The 26,331-nt window shown below is 35.0% G+C and overlaps 1 protein-coding gene across 2 annotated transcripts in view; it reads left to right on the forward strand.

Annotated features, from left to right (window-relative positions):
- The window catches only part of SPAG16 (sperm associated antigen 16), an 860,968-nt gene that overhangs the window by 62,488 nt on the left and 772,149 nt on the right, over positions 1-26,331 (forward strand). For both annotated transcript variants that reach the window (XM_067027549.1, XM_059052920.2), the window contains one exon: positions 6,419-6,528. In XM_067027549.1, the coding sequence (XP_066883650.1) occupies positions 6,419-6,528 (110 nt within the window). The remainder of the gene's footprint in view (positions 1-6,418; positions 6,529-26,331) is intronic.

Raw genomic sequence — 26,331 nt, forward strand, 5'->3', positions numbered from 1 at the left:
AATAAAAATTAAAACCAGTGAAAAACAAAAAAAACAACAAAAAAAAGAGGGGACCAGGGATTCTAGTTGTCAAGCAGTGATGGGATATATTGGTGTTCTGGCCAGGCCTGGATGGAAAGACCTCTTCAACACCTTGGTGACACCATATTAACATTAACCATCCTGTACCCACCCTATAAAACCAAAAGGAAAGCTTACACAGGATTCCTAGGGGAAACAGAGTTTAGAGTTTGAATTTTGCCAAGTTAGAGAACCTTGGGGAATATTTAGGGCTTTCCAGGGATCCACTCGAGCAGAGCATAAAATTAAGCCTAGAATTCAAGTTGATCATCAAAAAATTAAACTGCTTACTATAACAGAAATTAGTACCTTTCAGAGGAAGATAATTGTCCAGAGTCTTTAATAATCTACCTTCAAACTGCTCAGTGTATAATTAAATTTTTCTAGCTAATGTTATAGAAATTGGAAAATGTGATCCACAGTCAAGCCAACAACAGTAAATGGAAACCTATATTTGGATGGCCCAGGTGTTGGATTTAGCAGATGAAAATGCTAAAGCAACTATTTTTTAATATGATCAAGGACTTAAAGGAAAATATTACATTATAAATGAAGTGGTAGAGAATCTTGGCAGATAAATGGAAATGCAAAAAAAAAAAGGAAATAGAAATCTCTTACTGAAAAATACAATAACTAAAATCAAAATTTTATACTTCAGAATAGATTGGAGATGATGGAAGTGTCAGTGAATTTTAAGAGCCATCAATAAAAATCATCTATTCTAAAGAAGAGAGAGAAAAAAAATGAAGGAAAATTTGCCTGTTTTACATGCAAGTAATTGGAGTCCCAAAGGAAAATGAGAATGGGGCATAAAAATATTTAAATAAAAGATGACCTAAAATTTTCCAAACTTGATGTAAAGCATATACCCACTGATCCAAATAAAGCAACTAACTATAAATACAAAGAAATCATGCCTGGATGCATCATACTCAAAATTTATGTGAGAAAATCTTGAAATCAGCAAGAGAGAAGAAACATATTACCTACAGGGAAACAATAATACAAATAAAGGCTTATTTCTCATCAGAAATATTGGAGGCTAGAAACAATGAAATGACATCTTTAAAATGTAGAAAAATTTAATTCAGAATTCTATATCCAGTAAAAATATCCTTCAGAAATTAGAGTGAAATATAAACATTTCAATACAAATGAAGCTGAGAGATTTTGTTGCAAGCCATTCTAAAGTACAAGAAATGCTAAACTATTTTCTTTGGGCCAAAAGAAAGTAAGCCAGAAGAAACTTAGATCTGCAGAATTGAATACTGTACAGAGATTTAGAAATGTTAAATTCTGGTTAATGTAAATGTTAAGATTTCCTCTTCTTAATTTTCTTAAAAGGAAAGTGACTGATAAAAACTAAAATTATAGCCTTGTAAAATAATGTTATATAAGGTATGTAAGGTATGTAAAGGATAAGAAAATAATAATTTGGGGGGTAGTGCAAATGTTCTGTATCTTGATTTGAAGATATAGGTGGTTGGTTATATACCTACTTATCTTTGTCAAAACTTACCCAACTCTACACTTAAAATGTATGCATTTTATTTTATGTAAATTATACCTCAATAATGTTGACTTAGAAAAGAATGATGGGAAGTTCTAAAATATAGAGAGACGCAAAATGGTGAATTTTTAATAAAAATAACATTCTGGTATTTCCGGATGACTTTTCATTATGTTCTCTGATTGATTAAGGCTTAAAAGAAATGTGTAGCATTCTCATATTCAAAAACTTTTTCTCAGCCTTGATTCCGTAGTTCCTTTCCTAATATTTTATATTAAAGAAATATCAATTATGCTCAGTGATGCCTAGAGAGTCTATGCACAAGGATGTTTATTGCACTCATATTTATAGTAACAAAACTATACAAGCAGTCTTAATCTTTTATCACAAGTGAATGTTTCAATATAGTTGATCAGACAATACTAGAAAGTCTTTAAAAATCACACATAAAAATGTTCATATTAAAATATTAATGTTAAGAAATAAAAACATGTAGTATAAGATCATGTCTGTTAAATATATGAAACACCAAAATGTTTACGTAATTTTATTTGTGTAATGTGATTTTTTTCTTCCTTTTATCCTTACTGCATTTTTTTCAAAGAATATATATTTCTGTTTACATCAAAAAATTTTTTTTCATATATATATAACTTTTAAGAAGAATACAATCAGATATAAATATGATGATGTGAAACTACCATAATTTCAGGAACTCCGACTCTCAAAATGAATAAAGATTGTGAAAAACAATAAATATAAGATGGCATAAAGGTTGAACGGTGCATTGAATTGATGCTTGCATCAGTTAATCTCTAAATGTTATGTTCTACTTATAAGAGTTTATGATTTTATTTATTTATCCTTGACATCTCTATTAAAATAAAATTATGGTTTAAAGATAACTCCTTTATGAAATTATTTCCTGGTATTTAATCTAATTTATAAATGAATATATTACATGTTTTTCTAGACTGACATTTATAAGTTACTCTGAAGGTCAAGTTTGTAATTACATTTTTATCTGTGATGTTTTGAAGTGACTTTTGATCAAAAGAAATAAATTCAAGCCCAACATGAAGAAAACAGGTTTTCTTTTTTTTTTTAGTTGCATAGTCTCAATACCTGAATAAAAGTTATTCCTTAAATTCTGTACTGAATAATTTTGTGCTCCTTATAAACATGCCTTCTAGTTTTAGATAAAGGACTTGCAGTTCCTTTTCCTAAGTTCCTTGTGGCATGCCAGCATTTGGCTGTGTGATCTCAGACTCTGTTATTACTCAGATTGGCTGATCAACTAGAACCTTACTTAGTCAACTTTGAAAAGAAGTTGGTTTATTGGTTAACTGGTGGTTCTTCGTAAATCCTGCTGTCCTTCACAATTATTTTAATATATTTAACTCTTTCCCTTTTCATTTTCTCATTTTGGCTTAATTTTTAAAATATTTTATCTGTCATTTGTCTACCTATTTGTTGTTCATTTTGAACAGACGTTGGTATGGCAGTAGAAATTCTTCAGATTGAATGTAATTCGCCCTGTAGTTAGGAAACAATGACTTGATTGTCATTTACTCTGAACTTTGGGAAAAAGACTAATTAATTGTTATTTAATCTGAATTTAAGGAATAAGATAAAACTTGGACTCACTTGGAGTAGTTATCAAAGAATTTAAAATGTACCATATTTTTTGACTATCAAAGTGATGAGCTTATTATAGAAAAATTTTAAATGATAAAGTGTTTTAAAAATTATCTATAATTGCTACCACCTAGAGAGAATATTAATACTTTAGTAGTCAAATTTCTTACCTGAAAAGGGTTTATAATTCTATATTTACTCTTGTCTGGTATGTAGAATAAAGAAAAATTCCTAGGAAAAACTATGAAATAGTGAATTATTATCAGCTAGATATTTGAAGTGATAGTTTTGTTACATTTTTCTGTGTTGTAATGGAAAGTAGTATGTATCAAATATTTATAAGAAACTACACAGAAAGCACTTTAGTATTACATATTATGAGGGAAAACTTTTTTTGTGCAAATTATATAAGCTCAAAAAGTTTATCAGTATGCTGGTTTTTATTATGATTGTGTTAGCTGATGTTTGATTTCATATGAGGTTGCAATTTGAGTACAATGATACCTATTTCCAAAGTAGGTTATAAAAATACATATAATTGTATTTTATGATATCTTATAATTTATGATAGGAAACTATGAATTCAGGAAGAACTTCTAGAAATTGGAAATGTTTTATGAAGTGAAAAACTGGGAAAGCTGACTTCAGCATCACAAACAGATGTCATATATAGTAGAGCAAAGGTTTTAGTTTAATTAATTGCTTTTTAAATTGGGTATTTTTTGTTGCTCAGAATTTCACTACAAGATGTCGATTTCTTATGACTATATGTAGTATATGGTCTAGTTTAGAAAGATATATTATCATTTCAAATATAATCTCTTTCCCTTTATCTCTTTTACCTGTTTTTGAATTCCAGTTAGATGTGTACTTGATCTCATTTTAGCTTCCTAATCTCTTAGATATTTTCTGTTTGTCTCCCTGGGATAAACTATGGATAATTTCTTCAAAACATTTTTTTCAGTTAAGTAATTCTTTTTACAGCTGTGTTTAATCTATAATGGAGTTAGGGACTGGCACAATATAGGTACTTATGTATTTGTTAAATGAATATATTCATGCATATCTGACAGTTAACCAGGGGCCTGAATATGTTCAGTTAACATTGACTGAATGTGTGCATACATGAAGAAATGATTGAATGCGTGAAATTTAGCACTGGGAGTACAATAACTATAATTTCTATAAGTGAAAATTTGTTTATTTTATGTTTACTAAGGAATTGTACCTTCCTTAAGATAATGACTGTGCCCAAGTAAAATTTGGGAAACTGCATAGTAGCAGTCAGTACTATAGGCCTTTTCATTAACAAGCATTAGATGATAAGCATGAGGATCCTGTGATGGAGAAATGGACTTTGCCAGGGTGTTACTAAACATTAAGAAGCACTATGTGGAATTTGAAAATTATATGCACTTTTCTGAATGTGACAAGGACCCAGTGTTTGAGTCTCTCATTTGTTCTACAAATCTTTGTATAAAGTGATATTTATCTGACAGAGAGTGGGAATCATGTTTATTATTGGTACATTGAGAAATAATTAAGTGTTACGTTTCTTTCAATTACACATACACTATGCAATGTGTATTCTCATGTTTTGGTTGCAAATGTCGATTTTTTTCCTAAAATATTTTTATAAAGTGTAAATTCTTGTAATTTCATTTTGATTGTGGAACAACTACATATCCTCATATATAAACCAAACCCTTTTTGATTTTTTACTTTCATTTATCCTTACCATTTTGTTTGTTTCTTGCTTTTTATTTTATTACTTTCACGAAGTTGTGCTTAGTAACGTTTTTCATGCTATCTGAGGTCTGTTCGTATTCTTAGAATTATCTACTGGAATCCTGGATTTCTCTCCTTACTGCTTTCTCCTTTCTTCCCTGTAGATACTACTATACAAATTCTCCTTATATGTAAAAGGAAACAAAAGGTAGTGACTTTCACAGGATTTCATGAAATAATACATGTAAATTGTTTAGACCAGTACCTGTTAGATAGTAAAACATCAATGAGGCATAAATACTAATGATTATTATTTTAAATTGTTATCATTTTCAGACTTTCACTCTTGGCTGTTGAAGAGGAAAATACAATAAAAGAGAATTCAAAGTGAAAATTTTTCTCTAATCTCAATGAGCTGTAATTGTTGCCTTTTCTCCACATTTTGACTTCCAGATGCTGTGGGGCTCTAACTTGTAGCACCGTAGAGCCAGGACATGCAGTCTGGATACCCTAGTGTTAGAAGTTTTTAAAGTACTTTCATGTAGTACTAACTTATGCAGCATTCGGCTTTTATGTTATTGTGGGGATTATTTTGATGGTTTTCTTCCTTGAAACTGGTACTGAATAGGAAAAATTAGATCAGGAAAGAAACTAAATGTTAGCATATGCTTTCTTACTTTATAACATCAGGATTCTTTGAGAGTCTTGACATTGAAATCATCCACATATTTTTGTGTTCATCATCTTTTCTCTATTATAAATTAATGTTATAAATTAGAACGTTTAGTCACTTAATTATGAGTTAATGATTATAACCATATTAGTTATTTGAAATCAGCTGGCCTTTTAGAAATACAGGGGGAAATTATGTATACCTGAACATGTATATGTATATGGAAAGATGTGAAAAAGAAACAGACTTTTCCTGTCACTTTTCTTTTTCCCTCAGATGATTCTTTTAGGACTGCTCTTTATGTCCAGGAGAGTGTGGGGACAAAATGTTACAACTATAGTGGATTGTTACCCTGTGTTTTCTTTTCTTTTTTTCTCAACATTGTGAAGGATAGAGAATATTTTATTAATACAATATTCATTTAAAAATCTGTTGTTTATTATCCAGTTCCACTTGGGAAATTTTGTCATTGCTTACCATTCTCTCCTTTGACCCCCCCCTTCAACTTTTATTTATAAACACATGAAACCTCATGATAACAGGAATTTAGATATAATGTAACTGGAGATTGGCTCACATGCTTTTCAACTGGCTCGCAATGCCATTTCACTAACTTTGCAGCAATGCCACCCTGCATTTTTGGGAAATGAATTTGAGACTTCATTTAAAACATTTTAGTATGGTTTTAATATTATTAGTTTAATACTTCAAAAAATACGTGTATAATGAATTTGGCTTTCTTATGTTTTTGGTTATAATATTTCTTACAAACAGTATAAACATTAAGAGTAAATTGTATTATCTTATAGTTGTTCCGAATTGTGAAAAGGAAAATGCACCAGAAGGTCCTACTCAGAAAGGTCTTCGTGAAGCCAGAGAACAAAGCAAATGTAAAACAAAGATGAAAGTTAATAGAAAGGTATGATATATTCTTTTTGTTTGTTTGTTTGTTGTTGTTTTTTTGTTTTGTGGTATGCGGGCCTCTCACTGTTGCGGCCTCTCCCGTTGCGGAGCACAGACTCCGGACATGCAGGCCCAGCGGCCATGGCTCACGGGCCCAGCCGCTCCGCGGCATGTGGGATCCTCCCGGACCGGGGCACGAACCCGCATCCCCTGAATCGGCAGGCAGACTCTCAACCGCTGCGCCACCAGGGAAGCCCAGGTATGATATTTTTGTTTCCATTAATTCATACTTAACTCTCAGATATTCAGATTCATGGACTCATATTGTATCATTATTTTATTGGAAAAGGAATTTAGAAGTTATGTATTCCAAACCACTTGGTCTATAGATAGAAAATGGAGGTTCTTAAATGATGCTACTAACTAGTTAATTGAGGGACACACATTTATTAGTGGCAGAGACAGCTCAGTGAATCACTCTGCCACTTACTCAAACTTAATCATGGCCATTTCTGCTCACCTGCTCACTCTTCTGCTTAAAATTCCCTTTGTCCAAAAGAAATAACTATCAGATCATCCCTCCTTATTTATTTTATCATACTATAACTTCAAACTTTCATTAGTCTTTTCAAAAAGGAGAATGGAAAGAATTATACCCCATTTAAGAATCTCTATATCTGAGTGCCTTTGCTGTGCAATCAGGATGAGAGTTAAAATCTTCAGTGATTACAGAAAAATGGTTTTAAAAATGTCTGGTCAAAGAGATCAAAAATGAGGAAGAAAGAAAATTACACAAAACCTATGAAGGGTTTAGTTTCTTGTCATGAAAATTGCATAAAAGTTTAGCTGAGGTAATGAATGTTTTTATAAATACCTTTGTGTTCTAAAATATCTGACATTCATTTAAAAATGAAAGCATCGGGCTTCCCTGATGGCACAGTGGTTGAGAGTCCGCCTACCGATGCAGGGGACACGGGTTCGTGCCCCGGTCCGGGAAGATCCCACATGCCGCGGAGCGGCTGGGCCAGTGAGCCATGGCCGCTGAGCCTGCGCGTCCGGAGCCTGTGCTCCGCGATGGGAGAAGCCACAACAGTGAGAGGCCCGCATACCGCAAAAAAAAAAAAACCAAAAAAAATTTTACAAATATAATAACTTTTTAGTGTAGTAATTCTCTAAGAACCACAGATTTTTATGGATTCAAATAATCATTTACTTAGCTAATATCTATAACATTTTTCTTCCTCAAAGGTATGCATTGGAATCTAGTATCATATATAATATTTGAATAAAATACAGACTAAATGCTTTTAGGTTATACTAAGGCTCTGATAATCACTTTCTAGTGATATTTAGACTAGTATTTTACTGTTCCTCTATCATCAATACTAATTTTTTTGGTTTATGGTATTTGAGGGAAAGCCCCTCTTTTAGTCAGCCTGCCTCAGGCTGACTTCAAGGTCCCATGTCTTCAAGGTCCCATCAGGACAGACCCTCTTTTGTCACCATAAAGCTTTCCCACTTCTCCACCTACCTGTAATTTGAGTCTCTGCCTAATGCAGTCAGTGGTGGTAGATGACTCCATTGCTGTCACTAAGTAGTGCTTGTTCTTGTTTGGATAATCTTTATTTATCTCCACAGAGGTTAGTAAGTCAGGGAGCAAATAAAAGACTCGCAATAATAAAACAAAAATCAGAGTTAAGGATTTTGGGTGTGATAGTGGTGGTTGTCATCGGAAACATTTTCATCTTCTGATGTGGCATAGGCATTCTTTTTCAGGTAGTAAGTCATACTTAGAAATGACTGTTTCAGGTCAGTAGTTAAATATATTCAGCTCTGTGTCATAATCAAAATTCCAAACTTGCATGAGTTTCTTCTGCATTAAATAATGTGTGAAGGGTGACTGTGGGCTGTCTGTAAGTGGGTGACAGGATCAGCTGCCAGGGACATTGGAACAGAGCAGGCAGGAAGGCTGGGCAGGCCATAGCCCCAACAGTGGCCAAATAAATTGAGAAATTTTGGAACTTTGGGGTTAAAACATATTAGTATATTTGACAGAGTCTGCCTTTCCTTTCCCACACCCCACCCTCACATCCTACCATTCTCTCCTATGGTATGGTGCCACATCTCATGTGTGTCAGGGGCAGGGGTGCTCTAATGTCATTCAAAGCTTTGCTCTTTTCTTCAATCCCAACATTTAAGTGTGTATCTCTCAAGATAGTTTGCCTCCTTTCATTAGCGATCAATTCTTGGGTTTTAGTCTACATGTAAATGTTTTATCGTGTGTCCTCTGTATAAAAGTGAAGAAAAAATAGGGTAGGAGGAATGTTTTATTCACTTTTGCAATTTTAAAAGCAGTTACTTAATGAATTTTTCTGATGTTTTGCCTTTTCATTCAGGCAAAGTCAGGAAATCATTTAGGGTTTAAGTCAGAAAAAGAACTAGTTTAGATCGTTTGAACAAAATAACTTTAATAGATGGAATTGATTACATAGGTGACAGAAGAGCTAAGATGTCGTCTAGGGTACAGGCAGACATCTCAGAGATTGTCAATGGCAGGACACCTTTTTTGTGTTGGAGGCACAGTGGGAGAGCACTGTTACCAGCCTTGAGGAACTGGGTCCATCAGGTAGGAGGACTGTGAAGGAGGAGGCTGTCTTGTAGGAGCTGGAGACATGCGAGGGATGCAGGGCATGGGGGGAGGAACTTCTAACACATAATACCAGGGGAGGGATTAGAAAAAAATCATTAATTAATATGTATGTAACAGAAATATTTATAGCTGAATAGTTTATTTCCAGCCATGACATATACTTGATATACTTCTTCCTTCTTTTAGTTCTCATTCAGGGTTTGTGTTTTGCTTACTTAGCCAGTGCTCATTGGAGTTCTTTATGTGGTGAGTGGACCCATATCTTTAATCCTGAAGGGTCTGAGTATTTAGTGGTCCTGCTATCTTGGATTGTTATAGTTTTCCATTGATATTTACTACTTAACATGGATGTACTAAGGGTGTCCCAGATTTTTTTCTGGATTCCAGAAGGTCCTCTCGAAATCCATCGTTTAGCAGCAACCATGTCAAAAAGTGCAAAACAGTCACAAAAGTCTCTGAATCACTAGATGTCAGACTTAGTTTTAATCTGATGGTGGCTTCCCTCTGTGCCACAATAGACGCATCCTTCTCTTTTGAACTAAGCCATTGAATAGCAGAGCCTAAGTTTGTTGGCACAGGAGGCAAACTCTTTGCAGGTTGGTTATGAGATGTAATAATTAGAGGGGCTACTTCTGTTGCTGTGAACCCTTGGTTTCCATGACTGTGTGAGAACAACACTGGTGGTGTTTCTAAACTAACACTGCAGCTGATTTTTTAATAAGCTATTCTGCTATTCTATCAGGCCATCTGTTTCTGCGGGATGGCCTATCATTAATTCTGTGGGTGTTAGCCCATAACCATATTTCTTTTACTGTAAAATGCATACTTTGGTCATAAGCATGACTTGTATTTCATGACAATGTATAAGGGAATTTCTGAGTATTTGGATTGTGGTGCACATAGAGCAGTGAAAACAAATATCCCATCTGAAATAGTAGTTGCCATTGTAGACCACACCTTATTAATTTTACAGTAATCCACAGTCATTTTGTGAGATCCATCAAGTTTCTGCAAAGGCCAAACTGGTAATTAATGAGGATGCTATGGGTATCTATCCTCTATATCCTTCCACTACTTTATTGTGGCACACATTTCTATAATTCCCACAGGACTGTGATTTGCTTTTAGTTTACTCTTTTGGTAGGGTTAATTTCTAGGGCTTCTGCTTGATCCTTCCTACCATAGTAGCACTTACTTCATAAAACAGTGAGCCGATGAGGAGATTTTACTAATTGACTAGTATGTCTATTCCAGGTGTACAGTCAGAAACTGAGGAAATAGCCAGGGAACGAGTCCACAAACCCACTGGGTTTACTGTGAAACAGACTTGAGCCAAAATACCATTTATCATGAGGCTATCATAACCTCCTAGTCTGACTATTGGATGGTGTTTTTATGTTTCCAGTAAAGGGAATGCACTCAAAGTTAATATCTAATTATCTCTGAAAGGTCTGAGGTAAAAGAATTGCCCTTGTAAATGGCTCCTGTCCCTTCAGGGAAGACTTGGAAGGTGATTTAGAGTCAGGTTTTTGTTTTCCTAAGTGAACCTTGCATGATATGATGAATACATATTTGTCCAGTGAAAACAAATCAGTAACCCCTCCAAATGAGAGAGGTTCAAAATAATGTCTGCCACCAGGTGGCAGGCTGGCTTCCCATGGTGAGATGCCATAACAAGGGTTCCACGTTGGCTTCTGCTGTTGGCAAGCTGGACGTTTAGCACTGAGTGGTGGCCAATCAGTTTTGCTTATGGGAAGTCCTTGTTACTGAGCCTGTGCATAGTCTTCATACTTGAAGACTTCATAGTTTATCGGGCCAGAGCAGTAGGGGGTCCTCTTTGGCAGAATTATAGTCCAGTGACTGTCCATTGGTGGCAGAGATGGCATATCATGCAAGCCCATCTAGAAACTAGGCTAGATTATTTTTTTCTTTCTCTGTTACCTGGTCATTGTGAACTCACAAAGCCATAGGTATAGTAGGACATATGGCATTGAAACAAGAGTGGAAATTTGGGATTTTAAGCTGCCAGCTCATGTAATTTACTTGTACCTTTCTGAAGTGCTCAAGCACAATTTCAATTATAATTATTCCTTTTTAAGATGAACTTCGATTTTTTGCATGTCCAGAATCATGGCTTTGAGGACATACAGCATTCCTAGTTCATGAAAAGTAACTCAGGTCATAAGTCCTTAGTCTCTACCAGAGCTCAGGAGCATACTGGGATCTGACTCCTTTTAAAGGAGAACTGATAGGAATAGTGATCCACAGAGATGAGCGTGGCTTTTCTCTAGAAGTCTAGAGGTCAGTACTGCAGTTCTGCTGGAGCTGTTTATAGTCTTCCTTACAGCGTCCTTATTTTCCACAGATAATTTGAGCACCATTGGATCTGCTGGGCTATAAGACCGAAGGGGCAGGTAGGGTGTCTTGCATCATACCCTGGACCTGTTGCGAAACTTTTCTTGGTCCAGACATCATTTAAACTATGTTCTTTGTTCAAGATGGAGGATACAATAAGCAGCAACTTGCCTTTTGTTTAGAAGCATTATCTCAACGTGCTCTAGTCAGAATTTTCTTGGTGTTTATTTCTTCTCTGGCACACATATGTCTTATTAAGACATCTAGGGTACTTGCCACTTCTTGCTCACCAGACCCATTTAGGGTGATTTCATTTATGTAGTGGAAAGTAAAGATGATCAGGATTACTATAATTTGATGGTGAATAGAGAAATTTACATGGCCCTGAGGGAAAGGAGTTACAGTTACTTCTGTCTTTGTCATGTAAAGGTAGGGGATTATATGGGAATATGATGGTAACTGCCACATCGACATCCTTTGGCAAATTTCTGCCAACACTCTCCCTGCCCTGCCTCAGTTTGCAATATTATTTTTGGTTATATTGATCAGAGAAGGGAGCAGTTTCAGAGCCATTCACTTGGCATTTCCACCTACAGCAACCTTATTCCATAGGTCAAGAACTAATGATGGAGTTCTGACAATTACCATGTATGTTCTTGCAAATGACTTATTTGGAGAGCAAGGAAATGACAAGCAGGTGGGTTCATGGTTCCTATCTCAGGAGCCATACCTGAGCCAATACTTTATTACCTGGTCTCCATTTTCCTCAATGCTAACGGGGGCATCATAACACTGTACATTCTTGAGTATCAATACCATGCTGGACCCTATTTCAACAATTTCAAATGTGTGGGGTATTCCTTCTTCTTCTGTGTGTGTAGCTGTTTGAGTAAATTATCATATATACTTGCTTTTGTGTTGCAGGATCCTTCTTCCTGGAGGCCTGGCCAAAAGGTTCAGTGTGTAAAAACTGGCTCGGGTCTGGAAATCAGGCAAGAGATTGTGGCTTTTTATGGGATGGCTGCCTTCAGCATCTTGATAATCGATCATCAATTTCTTCTTGTTTTACAGACTGAGCATTACCCTTGTTGGCTTCCCATATTTCCCAAGCATTACCCTTGCTGGCCTGTAAGGATGTTGATTCTATTAATTATCTCCCTAGCTGTCTCTGGATCAGGCTCTCCCATAGCTGCTCTGATCTTTTTCATAATTGTGCCCACCTTGCCTTTGATATTTACGTGCTCCCATCGGACCTTTCTTTTCACGGGCTCCTGTCATTCCCATTGGTTTCAGGGACCCTGGTTCTCTAATAACATCTACCTTCATCCTAGAGGAGAGCCACAACTGAGTTTCTCAGTGATGTTGCTGCCCCCCCTCTCCAGCACAATCTTTGATGCTTTCATAGTTGCTATAGCCTCTGAACATCCTGTGGTCATCTCATGGGTTTTTCAGCCTTGAATAGTATGTCTACTGTCACATGCTCATTTTTCTGAGTCTTTCGATGCTTTTTTCCACTATTTTTCATGGTAGGTTTGGCATTTCTTCTTTATTTAGTTAGGCCATCACTTTTTTTGAAGCTTTTAGCATTTTACTAACACCAGGGTCCTTCCCAGGGTGCTAAATGCTATGTCAGAGGAGAGTAGTCCCATATTTATAAATTCTCCCTTGTCCAACTTTATGTTCTACCTCCTTTGCCTCAACAGCCTCAGAATATAGGCCTACACGTACTCTCTTGGCACTCATAGGTACATGTTGGCTAATTCCTACAATTCCTTTGGGAGTAGTTCTTTTTCTCTCTCAACAGAGTCAGTACTTCCCTGACTAGGTTATATTGTGAATTAAATGGATTTTGGTCAGTTGTCCAGTGATGAGGTGGGGAATATATTGTAAGAGGGGTATGAGCTGTCTTGCAAGGCAGAGGACTGAATTGCTTTTGATCAAGGGAGGCATGCTAGCTAACAGGGAGGAGCAGGCCACTCTTTAGGTTTACAGAGTAAAGGGAAATCTGAAGACAAGATTTTCAAGTGCATTGTCTCAGATTTCTCTGCATCATCTCTATCTACTATGTATATTTCCTCATGATTTTCTATCAAACTATGTTCTTGTTGTCAAAATAAAACATTAAAAAAGAAAATATTTCATAAATACTATAGATGGCTCAAATTAAATCGAGTTTTATTCTATAACTCTTTTTTGGAACTGAGAATACATTAATTTTCTCCACTAAATCCATGTAATAGAGTTGCTATTCCTAAAATGACTTTTCTAATTCCATAATATATTTTCAAATATAACTTCCTTGCTGATGACTTTCAAACCTACATATTGCCATACTCAGCTTTATACCAATAATTTAGCTATTTATAATAATTTCCATTTTGATATAGTACTATTACCTCAAAATTAACATGACAATTCACACATCATCATATTTCATAAATAGGCTAATTTCTTCATTTTTAAAATGCCTTTTAATAGTGTCTGCATTCTACTAATTCAGTCAGTTGAAAAATATGACATTATCATCTTTGATCCTATCCTTCCAGTATCTCCCAAGCTCCCATTGATGCCTTTTTCACATTAATTGGCAGGTTCTGCCCTTTTAAAAAATAAATTTATTTATTTTATTTATTTATTTTTGGCTGCACTGAGTCTTCGTTGCTACGTGCGGGCTTTCTCTAGTTGTGGCGAGCGGGGGCTACTCTTCGTTGTGTGGTGCCCAGGCTCCTCATTGTGGTGGTTTCTCTTGTTGTGGAGCATGGGCTCTAGGCGCGTGGGCTTCAGTGGTTGTGGCTCGTGGGCTCTAGAGCGCAGGCTCAGTAGTTGTGGCTCACAGGCTTAGCTGCTCCAAGGCATGTGGGATCTTTCCAGACCAGGGCTCGAACCCGTGTCCCCTGCATTGGCAGGCAGATTCTTAACCACTGCGCCACCAGGGAAGCCCAGGTTCTGCATTTTTAAATGGAGGTGGGGGTGGTGAAGGGAGATTTAGGGGCTCAAGATCTGATTGTAAAGGGTCTAACAAACTTATCTGGAAGCTTCATTTGCAGAGCAAATTTACTTAAATTAATGTTTATTTTGGTTGGATTTGGGGGATCTGGTAGAGGTTATAGGGGACTTTCAAAAACCACCTTCAAACCACCTATTGCACTCTCCTTTTTCCTTTTAACTATCACTCCCACTCTTCTAAAGCTGGTCTCTGTGGACTACCTTAGCTGCTTCCTAGACTGTTCTCCAGTAGTCCATTCCGTGTGGCATTGAATAATTCTTCCTTAAGGTACCTTTGTAAACCGGATTAGTCCTCCTTAGACAATTGCATATCTTTACTTCTGAAGCCAGATAGCTAGCTGGCTTCCTGATATGCCATGTTAATTTCTCTCTATTTTTCTATAACATATGAGATTGTACTCTAAAGTACTATTTTCTTTTGAATTAAGGAAACGAATTGTGTTAATAGTGGAAAAGTGGTTTTTCTTCTCTCTTTAAGCCAATCAGTGTGTTACTAAAATAGTCAACGGGTTAGTTTTTGTGAAGATAACTATACTTTATACTTTATAACATATACTTTATAACATAATTTCCTTCTATCTGTGAAATATATTTTACTCTAAAAGAAATAAGAATCATTATGCAGTTAATTGAATGTCTTTTGCAATCACATAAGTCACAGTTAAGAGAAAGAAATTACTACTTTAATGAGACTTTGAATGATTATGCAGGTGAAACTTTAAGTGTATCAACATATTTATTAAAGAGAAGTGAAATAGAAGAATTCGATACAGATTTGAATAGTTTTAAAAGGTAATATTTGATGTAGAATGTATTTTTCATTGTAGAGGGAAAAAAAGAGAATCACATGGAATCCACTGTAGTTCAAATATGTTGCTTTAATTACTTGCTGAAGAGTTAAATTTGGAGCTAGATTACGATTTTTGTATGTTAAAAATCTACCACACACTTTGTGTCATGACCTGTGTACTCAGTGATGATTTGGGAAAACTGATAAAACACACACACACACATAAACACAAAACATACCACTGAAAGTATTTCAAGAAATCGGGGAAAATATTAGGAAAGATAAGGGACTGCTAACTGTCCCTTCCATCCTTTTGCTGCCTGATTTATTTCTTAACCGTTTTAGGGTTGGAGTATAGACATGCTCTTTTAATTGAAAAAATCCTATCTAGATTGTTACGCTTCTATCTGTACACAGATTAATGTTTTAATACCCCTTATATGTTTTTGTTGGAAACCATGCTTTAAAGTATTGTAAAAATATTATCAAGAAAACATTAATAATTTTTATCCAAATGGGTAAGAACAGAGGACAAGTTAGGAAGGATATATCAACACTGCAATATGTACAACAAAATTTACACAATATTTTATATCTTAAATATTTAAAAATGAAATTTAGAAATTTACATTACATTTACTGTAATTTACTGTTAATAATTTACTGTTACATTTTGGGAAATATTCATGTTTTCTTTATATTTAAATACAATTTAAGAATCTTATTAAGGCAGCAATTAAGCCTATACTAAAATTTGTAGATTACTTACGCAGCCAAAAGCTGGTTTAGCAACAATTATTCAGAGCTTATTATAAGGAAAACTTTACCTAAATTTTAGATATTTCCCTAAAAATAGCTTTTAATTACAGTTAATAATTTAAGTTACATTATTTTTTAATCATTTAATTTTGTTTATTAATAATACATGTAATGTAAGAATGGCTTTTCAAAACATAGCTTATACTACCAATATAGTTATTAAAATTACTTTCTCATAAGCTATGGTTGAGTTTTCATATGCTATTGATTAGTTTTTATACTTGTCCATTTATCCTAACTTCTTTTAGGTCTTAGAAATTGTGCATGTTTATATATGTATCTCTATATATCACATATATGTTTTGTTAAGGGAGAAAATTATTTTTTATCCTTAATTTAATACTTTTATAACTTATCCTTGTATGAGTTAACTATCACAATCCATTTTTTTCCTTGAGCATAGCGTCTGTTAACATACTGTAGCATGTACTTTGGCAGAAACTGTTTTAGAGTTTGAATTATTTTGAAGCCTAGTCTGTATATGAAACCCAGGTCTACCACTTATTACTTGTACAAACCTGGGCAAATTGCTTGAATTATATGCTTCCATCTTTATAAATTGGGAAGAATAATATGTGCATCAACAGGTGTTTGTCACGATTCAATGAATAACATGTAATATATCTAGCACAGTGCCTATTACAGAACTGATGTGAATTAAAGGATAGTGTTCCTGTAGAAAAGGGTATTTACCAGGAGAAGATAAATAATACTTAATTGCTAATACTATTTTATTCTTTTGTGTTAAACATGATATGGGTAACACTTAATAGAAGTCTGTTAAGACTTCCAGATTTATTACTTTTTTAACCATTTTTGTCATCTTATTATATAATGGCCTGAATGATTTAGCAATAGCTTTCTTTGATTGTAGGTATGGTTTCCCTGATTCAGATTTTGTCGATACTGAGATATGGACATTAGTGCATTAAGTTGGCTAATTCTGATCCTCTAACATTTACATGTTTGCTGTTATATGTGTGAAAGTGCTACTATGCTTATACATATTGTACACAACTCTCAACTTCTTGAGGTGCTATTTTGATTCACTTAATGAAAACATGGAATCATATTTAATATCTTTGCCATGATATCTGTTGCTGTTTTTATGAAATAGATTATAGTTTAAATATAATGATATGAAAATGTAAAGAGGAGAGAAAGGTCCCTTCAACTCTGGTATGTCAGTGTATGTCATCATGTTGTGTTTTGCCACCCTGGCCATGCTAATGGTGCACTTCAAAAGCAATTAAACACACTTACATGCTGATACCTTGCCTTATTAGAGTGAGTTTAGTTGCATTTTGTATTGTATTCTTGAATATTGCTAAGCAGTTATTACTGCTTTTGCCTGAAGTATTGTGATTCTGGCATCAACCAAGGATCTGGTTGACATTTGGCCAATAATTATGAATATTACATTAAAATGTTAAATCATTCTATTTACCAGACATAAAGTTGAAAAAAGGAAATTAGTTTTGTATTATTTTTAGAGTTTAGAAATATGGAATGCATTAAAAAGTCTAAAACTGTGCGCAAATGGAAATTTTAATGCCTATAATTTGATAATTATGTTGAATATCTTTAACAGTTGAAATAATTCATTAAAAATCCATAAGGAAATATATTAATCAAAATATTTATTCATAATATCGTGCCATGTTAAATATATAAGGATTGAGTCAACTTGTTTATAATTCTGTTCTGAGTAGAAAATCAAATAAATGGAAATACATTATTACACTAAATATATTCTGCTTTACATAAAAAGAAGTAAATGTTAATCAGAATGATAATAATTAAGAAATACTAATTATCCTCAGGTTTTTAACTCTGCTATTTATTTTGAATTATGCATAAGCATGAAGGATTTAGAAAATACAAAAATGAGATTGCAATGCAAAAAATGCTTAGATTTTTATATTTTCTAAACTTCAGTCAATATCAATATCTAAAGTTTAAAATATAAATGTGTTCAAGTAATATTTCCTTAATCTAATATACTATATTTGACTATAATATATAAATATATAATTTATATATTATATGTATTTACATATATATATAAATAACATAAATGCAAGTTATAGACTATGTATCTAGTCTTATACAACTTGCTTTTTTTTTTTGGTGTTATGTTTCTAAGATTCTTCCACGTTCTTATATGAGGCTGTAATTCATTTCACACTATTTACTTTTCTGTTCTGTTATTAATGGATGTTCAGGTTGTTTTCAAAATCTTTGTCCAATAAACATGCTGCCATGAATATTCTTGTACACACCTCCAGGTGCACATATGCAAAGTTTTCTGTAGGATATTAATCTAGGAGTGGAATTGCTGGAGAGATGAGGATTTCACTGGATGATGTCATATTCTTTTTCAAATTAGTTGGACATGTCTACAAACCCATACATAGAATTCCTCTTACTCTGTGTCCTTTCCAGCACTTGGTATTACCAGGGTTCTTTATTTTTGCCAATCTACTAAGTAAAATGTGTTACCTCAGGGGGTCTTAATTTTCATTTTTCTGATTAATAAATGTAACAGGTTCCCTTTTGTTTATAGACAATTCATATGTTAGATTCTTTGAAATGTCAGTTCATATCTTTTGCCCATTTTTCTGTTAGGTTCTTGATCTCTGAAGAATATTTGCAGTGTATTTTAGGTATTGATTCTTCGATCCATTGCATGAATGTAGAAATCTTGTCACAGATGGTGACTTATATTTTCTATTTCTTTATAGTGTCTTTAATAAATAAAAGTTCTTCATTTTTAAATGTTTTATACCTTAAATATATATGATTTTTATTTTTAAAGTAGTAACCCAGATAAAAGTTCTTCATTTTAATGTAGGTAAATTTATCAGTACTTTCTTTTATGGTAACACTTATTGTCACTTGTGTAAGAGATCCTTTTCTATGCCAAAATCAGAATGCTTTGCTTGAATATTTTCTTTTAGTAATTTTGTTTATTATATTTCCTTTTACCAAATAATTCGTGGGTACTTCCTAAAAATATAGACATTCTCTTACATACACACAATATGATATTTATTTTTTTATCTTATTTTTAAAACATCTTTATTGGAGTATAATGGCATTAAATGGTGTGTTAGTTTATGCTGTATAACAAAGTGTATCAGCTATACATATATCCCCATATCTCCTCCCTCCCTCCCTATCCCACCCCTCTAGGTGGACACAAGGCACCTAGCTGATCTCCCTGTGCTATGCGGCTGATTCCCACTAGCTATCTATTTTACATTTGATAGTGTATATATGTCCATGCCACTCTCTCATTTCGTCCCAGCTTACCCTTCCCTCTCCCTGTGTCCTCAAGTCCATTCTCTATGTCTGCATCTTTATTTCTGTCCTGCCCTTAGGTTCTTCAGAACCACTTTTTCTTTTTTTTTTGGATTCTATATATATGTGTTAGCATACGGTATTTGTTTTTCTCTTTCTGACTTACTTCACTCTGTATGACAGACTCTAGGTACATCCACCTCACTACAGATAACTCAATTTCGTTTCTTTTTATGGCTGAGTAATATTCCATTGTATATATGAGCCACATCTTTATCCATTCATCTGTTGATGGACACTTAGGTTGCTTCCATATCCTGGCTATTGTAAAGAGCTGCAGTGAACATTGTGGTACATGACTCTTTTTGAATTATGGTTTTCTTAGGGTATATGCCCAGGAGTGGGATTGCTGGATTGTATGGTAGTTCTGTTTTTAGTTTTTTGAGGACCTCAATACTGTTCTCCATAGTGGCTGTATCAATTTACATTCCCACCGACAGTGCAAGAGGGTTCCCTTTTCTCCACACCCTCTCCAGCAATTATTGTTTGTAGATTTTTTTCTTTAACTTTTTATTTTATATTGGAGTATAGTTGATTAACAATGTTCTGATAGTTTCAGGTGTACAGCAAAGTGATTCAGTTATACATTTATATGTATCTATTCTTTTTCAAATTCTTTTCCCATTTAGGTTGTTACATAATATTAAGCAGAGTTCCCTGTACTATACAGTAGGTCACTGTTGGTTATGTTTTATTATTTTTTAAAAAATAAATAAATTTATTTATTTATTTATTTTTGGTTGTGTTGGGTCTTTGTTGCTGCACACGGGCTTTCTCTAGTGGCAGCAAGTGGGGGCTACTCTTTTTTTTTTTTAACATCTTTATTGGAGTATAAGTGCTTTACAATGGTGTGTTAGTTTCTGCTTTATAACAAAGTGAATCAGTTATACATCTACATATATCCCCATATCTCTTCTGTCTTCCGTCTCCCTCCCTCCCACCCTCCTTGTCCCACCCCTCTAGATGGTCACAAAGCACCAAGCTGCTCTCCCTGTGCTATGCGGCTGCTTCCCACTAGCTGTCTGTTTTACATTTGGTAGTGTATATATGTCCATGACACTGTCTCACTTTGTCCCATCTTACCCTTCCCCCTCCCCGTATCCTCAGGTACATTCTCTAGTATGTCTGCCACTTTATTCTTGTCTTGCCCCTAAGTTCTACATGACGTTTTTTAGATTCCATATATATGTGTTAGCATACATTATTTGTTTTTCTCTTTTTGACTTACTTCACTCTGTATGACAGACTCTAGGTCCATCCACCTCACTACAAATAACTCAATTTCGTTTCTTTTTATGGCTGAGTAATTTTCCATTGTATATATGTGCCACATCTTCTTTATCCATTCATCCGATGATGAACACTTAGGTTGCTTCCATGTCCTGGATACTGTAAATAGAGCTGCAATGAACATTTTGGTACATGACTCTTTTTGAATTATGGTTTTCTCAGGGTATATGCCCAGTAGTGGGATTGCTGGGTCATATGGTAGTTCTATTTGTAGTTTTTTAAGGAACCTCCATGGAGAGTTTGATAATGTCTGGCATTACATTTAGGTCTTTAATCTATTTTGAGTTTATTTTTGTGTATGCTGTTAGGGAGTGTTCTAATTTCATACTTTTACATGTACCTGTCCAGTTTTCCCAGCACCACTTATTGAAGAGGCTTTCTTTTCTCCACTGTATATTCTTGCCTCCTTTATCAAATATTAGGTGACCATATGTGCGTGGGTTTATGTCTGGGCTTTCTATCTTGTTGATCTATATTTCTGTTTTTGTGCCAGTACCATATTGTCTTGATTAGTATAGCTTTGTTGTATAGTCTGAAGTCAGGGAGCCTGATTCCTCCAGAACTGTTTTTCTTTCTCAAGATTGCTTTGGCTATTCGGGGTCTTTTGTGTTTCCATACAAATTGTAAGATTTTTTGTTCTAGTTCTGTGAAAAGTGCCATTGCTAGTTTGATCAGGATTACATTGAATCTGTAGATTGCTTTGGGTAGTATAGTCATTTTCACAATGTTGATTCTTCCAGTCCAAGAACATGGTATTTCTCTCCATCTGTTTGTATCATCTTTAATTTCTTTCATCAGTGTCTGATCGTTTTCTTCATACATGTCTTTTGTCTCCTTAGGTAGGTTTATCCCTAAATGTTTTAATCTTTTTGTTGCAATGGTAAATGGGAGTGTTTACTTAATTTCTCTTCAGCTTTTTCATCATTGGTGTATAGGAATGCAAGAGGTTTCTGTGCATTAATTTTGTATCCTGCTACTCTACCAAATTCACTTATTATCTCTAATACTTTTCTGGTAGCATCTTTAGGATTCTTTATGTATAGCGTCATGTCATCTGCAAACAGTGACAGTTTTATTTTTCTGATTTGGATTCCTTTTATTTTTTGTCTCTGATTGCTGTCGCTAAAACTTCCAAACCTATGTTGAATAGTAGTGGTGAGAATGGGCAACCTTGTCTTGTTCCTGATCTTAGTGGAAATGGTTTCAGTTTTTCACCATTGAGAATGATGCTGGCTGTAGGTTTGTCATATACGGACTTCATTATATTGTGGTAAGTTCCCTCTATGCCTACTTTCTGGATGGTTTTTATCATAAATGGGTGTTGAATTTTGTCAAAACCTTTTCTGCATCTACTGAGATGATCTTATAGTTTTTCTCCTTCAGTTTGTTAATATGGTATATCACATTGACTGATTTGCATATATTTAAAAATCCTTGCATTCCTGGGATAAACCCCACTTGATCATGGTGTATGATCCTTTTAATATGCTGTTGGATTCTGTTTGCTGCTATTTTGTTGAGGATATTTGCGTCTGTGTTCATCAGTGATATTATCCTGTATTTTTCTATTTTTGTGACATTTTTGTCTGGTTTTGGTATCGGGGTGATGGTGCCCTCGTAGAATGAGTTTGGGCACGTTCCTCCCTTGGCTATATTTTGGAAGAGTTTGAGAAGGCAGTGGTGTTAGCTCGTCTCTAAATGTTTGATAGAATTCAGTTGTGAAGCCATCTGGTCCGGGGCTTTTGTTTGTTGGATAATTTTTACTCACAATTTCATTTTCAGTGCTTGTGATTGATCTGTTTATGTTTTGTATTTCTTCCTGGTTCAGTCTTGGAAGTTGTGCTTTTCTAAGAATTTGTCCATTTCTTCCAGGTTGTTCATTTTATTTGCTTGTAGTAATGCCTCATGATCCTTCGTATTTCTGCAGTGTCAGTGATTACTTCTCCTTTTTCATTTCAAAATCTACTGATTTGAGTCTTCTCTCTTTTTTTCTTGGTGAGTCTGGCTAATGGTTTATCATTATTTTTTATCTTCTCAAAGAACCAGCTTTTAGTTTTATTGATCTTTGCTATGGTTTCCTTCATTTCTTTTCCATTTATTTCTGATCTGATCTTTATGATTTCTTTCCTTCTGCTAACTTTGGGTTTTTTATTCCTGTTTCTCTAATTGTTTTAGTTGTAAGCTTAGGTTGGTTATTTGAGATGTTTCTTGTTTCTTAAGGTAGGATTGTATTGCTATAAACTTCCCTCTTAGAACTGCTTTTGCTGTATCCCATAGGTTTTGGGTTGTCGTATTTTCACTGTCATTTGTTTCTAGGTGTTTTTTGATTTCCTCTTTGATTTCTTTGGTGATCTCTTCATTATTATTTTTTTTTTTTTTTTTGCCGTATGCGGGCCTCTCACTGTTGTGGCCTCTCCCGTTGCGGAGCACAGGCTCTGGACGCACAGGCTCAGCGGCCATGGCTCACGGGCTTAGTTGCTCTGCGGCATGTGGGATCTTCCCAGACCAGGGCACGAACCCGTGTCTCCTGCATCGGCAGGCGGATTCTCAACCACTGCGCCACCAGGGAAGCCCCTCTTCATTATTAAGTAGTGTCTTGTTTGGCCTCCATGTGTTTGTATTTTTTACAGATGTTTTTCCTGTAATTGATAATCTAGTTTCATAGTGTTGTGGTCGGAAAAGATACTTGATAGAATTTCAATTTTCTTAAATTTACAAAGGCTTGATTTGTGACCCAAGATATGATCTATCCTGGAGAATGTTCCATGAGCACTTGAGAAGAATGTGTATTCTGTTGTTTTTGCATCGAATGTCCTATAAATATCAATTAAGTCCCTCTTGTTTAATGTGTCATTTAAAGCTTGTGTTTCCTTATTTATTTTCATTTTGGATGATCTGTCCCTTGGTGAAAGTGGGGTGTTAAAGTCCCCTACTATGATTGGGTTACTTTCAATTTCCCCTTTTATGGCTGTTAGCTTTTGCCTTATGTCTTGACATGCTCCTATGTGGGGTGTATAAATATTTATAATTGTTATATCTTTTTCTTGGATTGATCCCTTGATCATTATGTCGTATCCTTCTTTGTCTCTTGTAATAGTCTTTATTTTAAAGTCTATTTTGTCTGATATGAGAATTGCTACTCCAACTCCTTTTGATTTCCATTTGCATGGAATACCTTTTTCCATCCATTCACTTTCAGTCTGTATGTGTCCCTAGGTCTGAAGTAGGTCTCTTGTAGACAGCATATATATGGGTTTTGTTTTTGTATCCATTCAGCCAGTCTATGTATTTTTGTTGGAGCATTTAATTCACTTACATTTAAGGTAGCTATTGATATGTATGTTGTTATTACCATTTTCTTAATTGTTTTGGGTTTGTTATTATAGGTCTTTTCCTTCTCTTGTGTTTCCTGCCTAGAGAAGTTCCTTTAGCATTTGTTGTAAAGCTGGTTTGGTGGTGCTGAATTCTCTTACCTTTGGCTTGTCTGTAAAGGTTTTAATTTCTCCATCAAATCTCAGTGAGTTCATTGCTGGGTAATCTTCATTGTAGGTTTTTCCTTTTCATCACTTAAAATATGTCCTGCCACTCCATTCTGGCTTGCAGTTTCTGCTGAAAGATCAGCTGTTTACCTTATGGGGATTCCCTTGTATGTTATTTGTTTTTTCCCTTGCTGCTTTTAATATTTTGTATTTAATTTTTGAAAGTTTGATTAATATATGTCTTGGCATGTTTCTCCTGGGATTTATCCTGTATGGGACTCTCTGTGCTTCCTGGAGTTGATTGACTATTTCCTTTTCCATATTAGGAAAGTTTTCAGCTATAATCTCCTTAAATATTTTCTCATTCCCTTTCGTTTTCTCTTCTTCTTCTGAGACTCCTATAGTTTGAATTTTGATGTATTTAATGTTGTCCTAGAGGTCTGTGAGACTGTCCTCAGTTCTTTTAATTCTTTTCTCTTCATTCTGCTCTGCAGTAGTTATTTCCAGTATTTTATCTTTCAGGTCACTTGTCTGGTCTGTTTTTCTGCCTCATTTAGATCTGCTATTGATTCTGTCTAGAAAAATTTTAATTGCATTTATTGTATTGTTAGTCATTGTTTGTTTGCTCTTTAGTTCTTCTAGGTCCTTGTTAAATGTTTGTTGTATTTTCTCTATTCTGTTTCAAAGAATTTGGATCATCTTTACTATTATTACTCTGAATTCTTTTTCAGGTAGACTTCTTATTTCCCCTTAATTTGTTTGGTCTGGTGGGTTTTTACGTTGCTCCTTCATCTGCTGTGTGTTTCTGTGTCTTTTCATTTTGCTTATCTTACTGTGTTTGGAATCTCCTTTTCGCAGGCTGTAGGTTTGTAGTTCCCGTTGTTTTTGGTGTCTGCCCCCCGTGGCTAAGGTTGGTTGGTGGGTTGGGTAGGCTTCCTGTTGGAGGGAACTGGTACCTGTGTTTGGGTGGTTGAGATTGTATCTTGTCTCTCTGGTGGGCAGGACCGTGTCTGGTGGTGTGTTTTGGGGTGTCTGTGGCCTTATTATGATTTTAGGCAGCCTCTCTGCTAATGGGTGGGGTTGTATTACTGTCTTACTAGTTGTTTTTCATAGTGTGTCCAGCAGTGTAGCTTTCTGGTTGCTGAGTGGAGCTGGGTCTTAGCATTGAGATGGAGATCTCTGGGAGAACTTTTGCCATTTGATATTACATGGAGCCAGGAGGTCTCTGGTGGACCAATGTCCTGAACTCGGCTCTACCACCTCAGAGACACAGGCCTGACACCCAGCCAGGGCACCAAGACCCTGTCAACCACATGGCTCAGAATAAAAGGGAGAAAAAAAGAGAAAGAAAGAAAGAAAAATTAAAATAGTTATTAAAATAAGAAATAAAAAATTATTGAAAATTAAAAAATTAAAAAGTAATAACAAAAAGAAAAAAGAAAGAAGAGAGCAACCGAACCAAAAAAGAAATCCACCAATGATAACAAGCACTAAAAACTATACAAAATGAAAAAAAAGAGACAGGTGGAACCCTAGGACAAATGGTAAAAGCTAAGCTATACAGACAAAATCACACAAAGAAGCATACACAGACATGGTTACAAAAAGAGAAAAAGGAAAAAAATATGTATTATAAAAAAAAAAAAGAAAAAATCAACCCAATCAATAAACAGATCTACCAGTGGTAATAAGCTGTATATACTAATCAAAACTAAACTTAAAACCAAAACCAAATTAGATGCAGAAAACAAACCCCAAGTCTACAGTTCCTACCAAAGTCCACCACCTCAATTTTGGAACGATTTGTTGTCTATTCAGGTATTCCAGAGATGCAGGGTACATCAAGTTGATTGTGGAGATTTAATCCGCTGCTCCTGAGGCTGCTGGGAGATATTTCCCTTTCTCTTTGTTCGCACAGCTCCTTGGCTTTAGCTTCGGGTTTGTCCCCGCTTCTGCGTGTAGGTCACCTGAGAGCTCTTTTCCCCACCCAGACAGGACGGGGTTAAAGTAGCAGCTGATTAGAGGACTCTGGCTCACTCAGGTCGGGGGGAGGGAGGGATATGGAAT

This window comes from Kogia breviceps, chromosome 2, assembly GCF_026419965.1.
Source record: "Kogia breviceps isolate mKogBre1 chromosome 2, mKogBre1 haplotype 1, whole genome shotgun sequence".
Taxonomy (NCBI): domain Eukaryota; kingdom Metazoa; phylum Chordata; class Mammalia; order Artiodactyla; family Physeteridae; genus Kogia; species Kogia breviceps.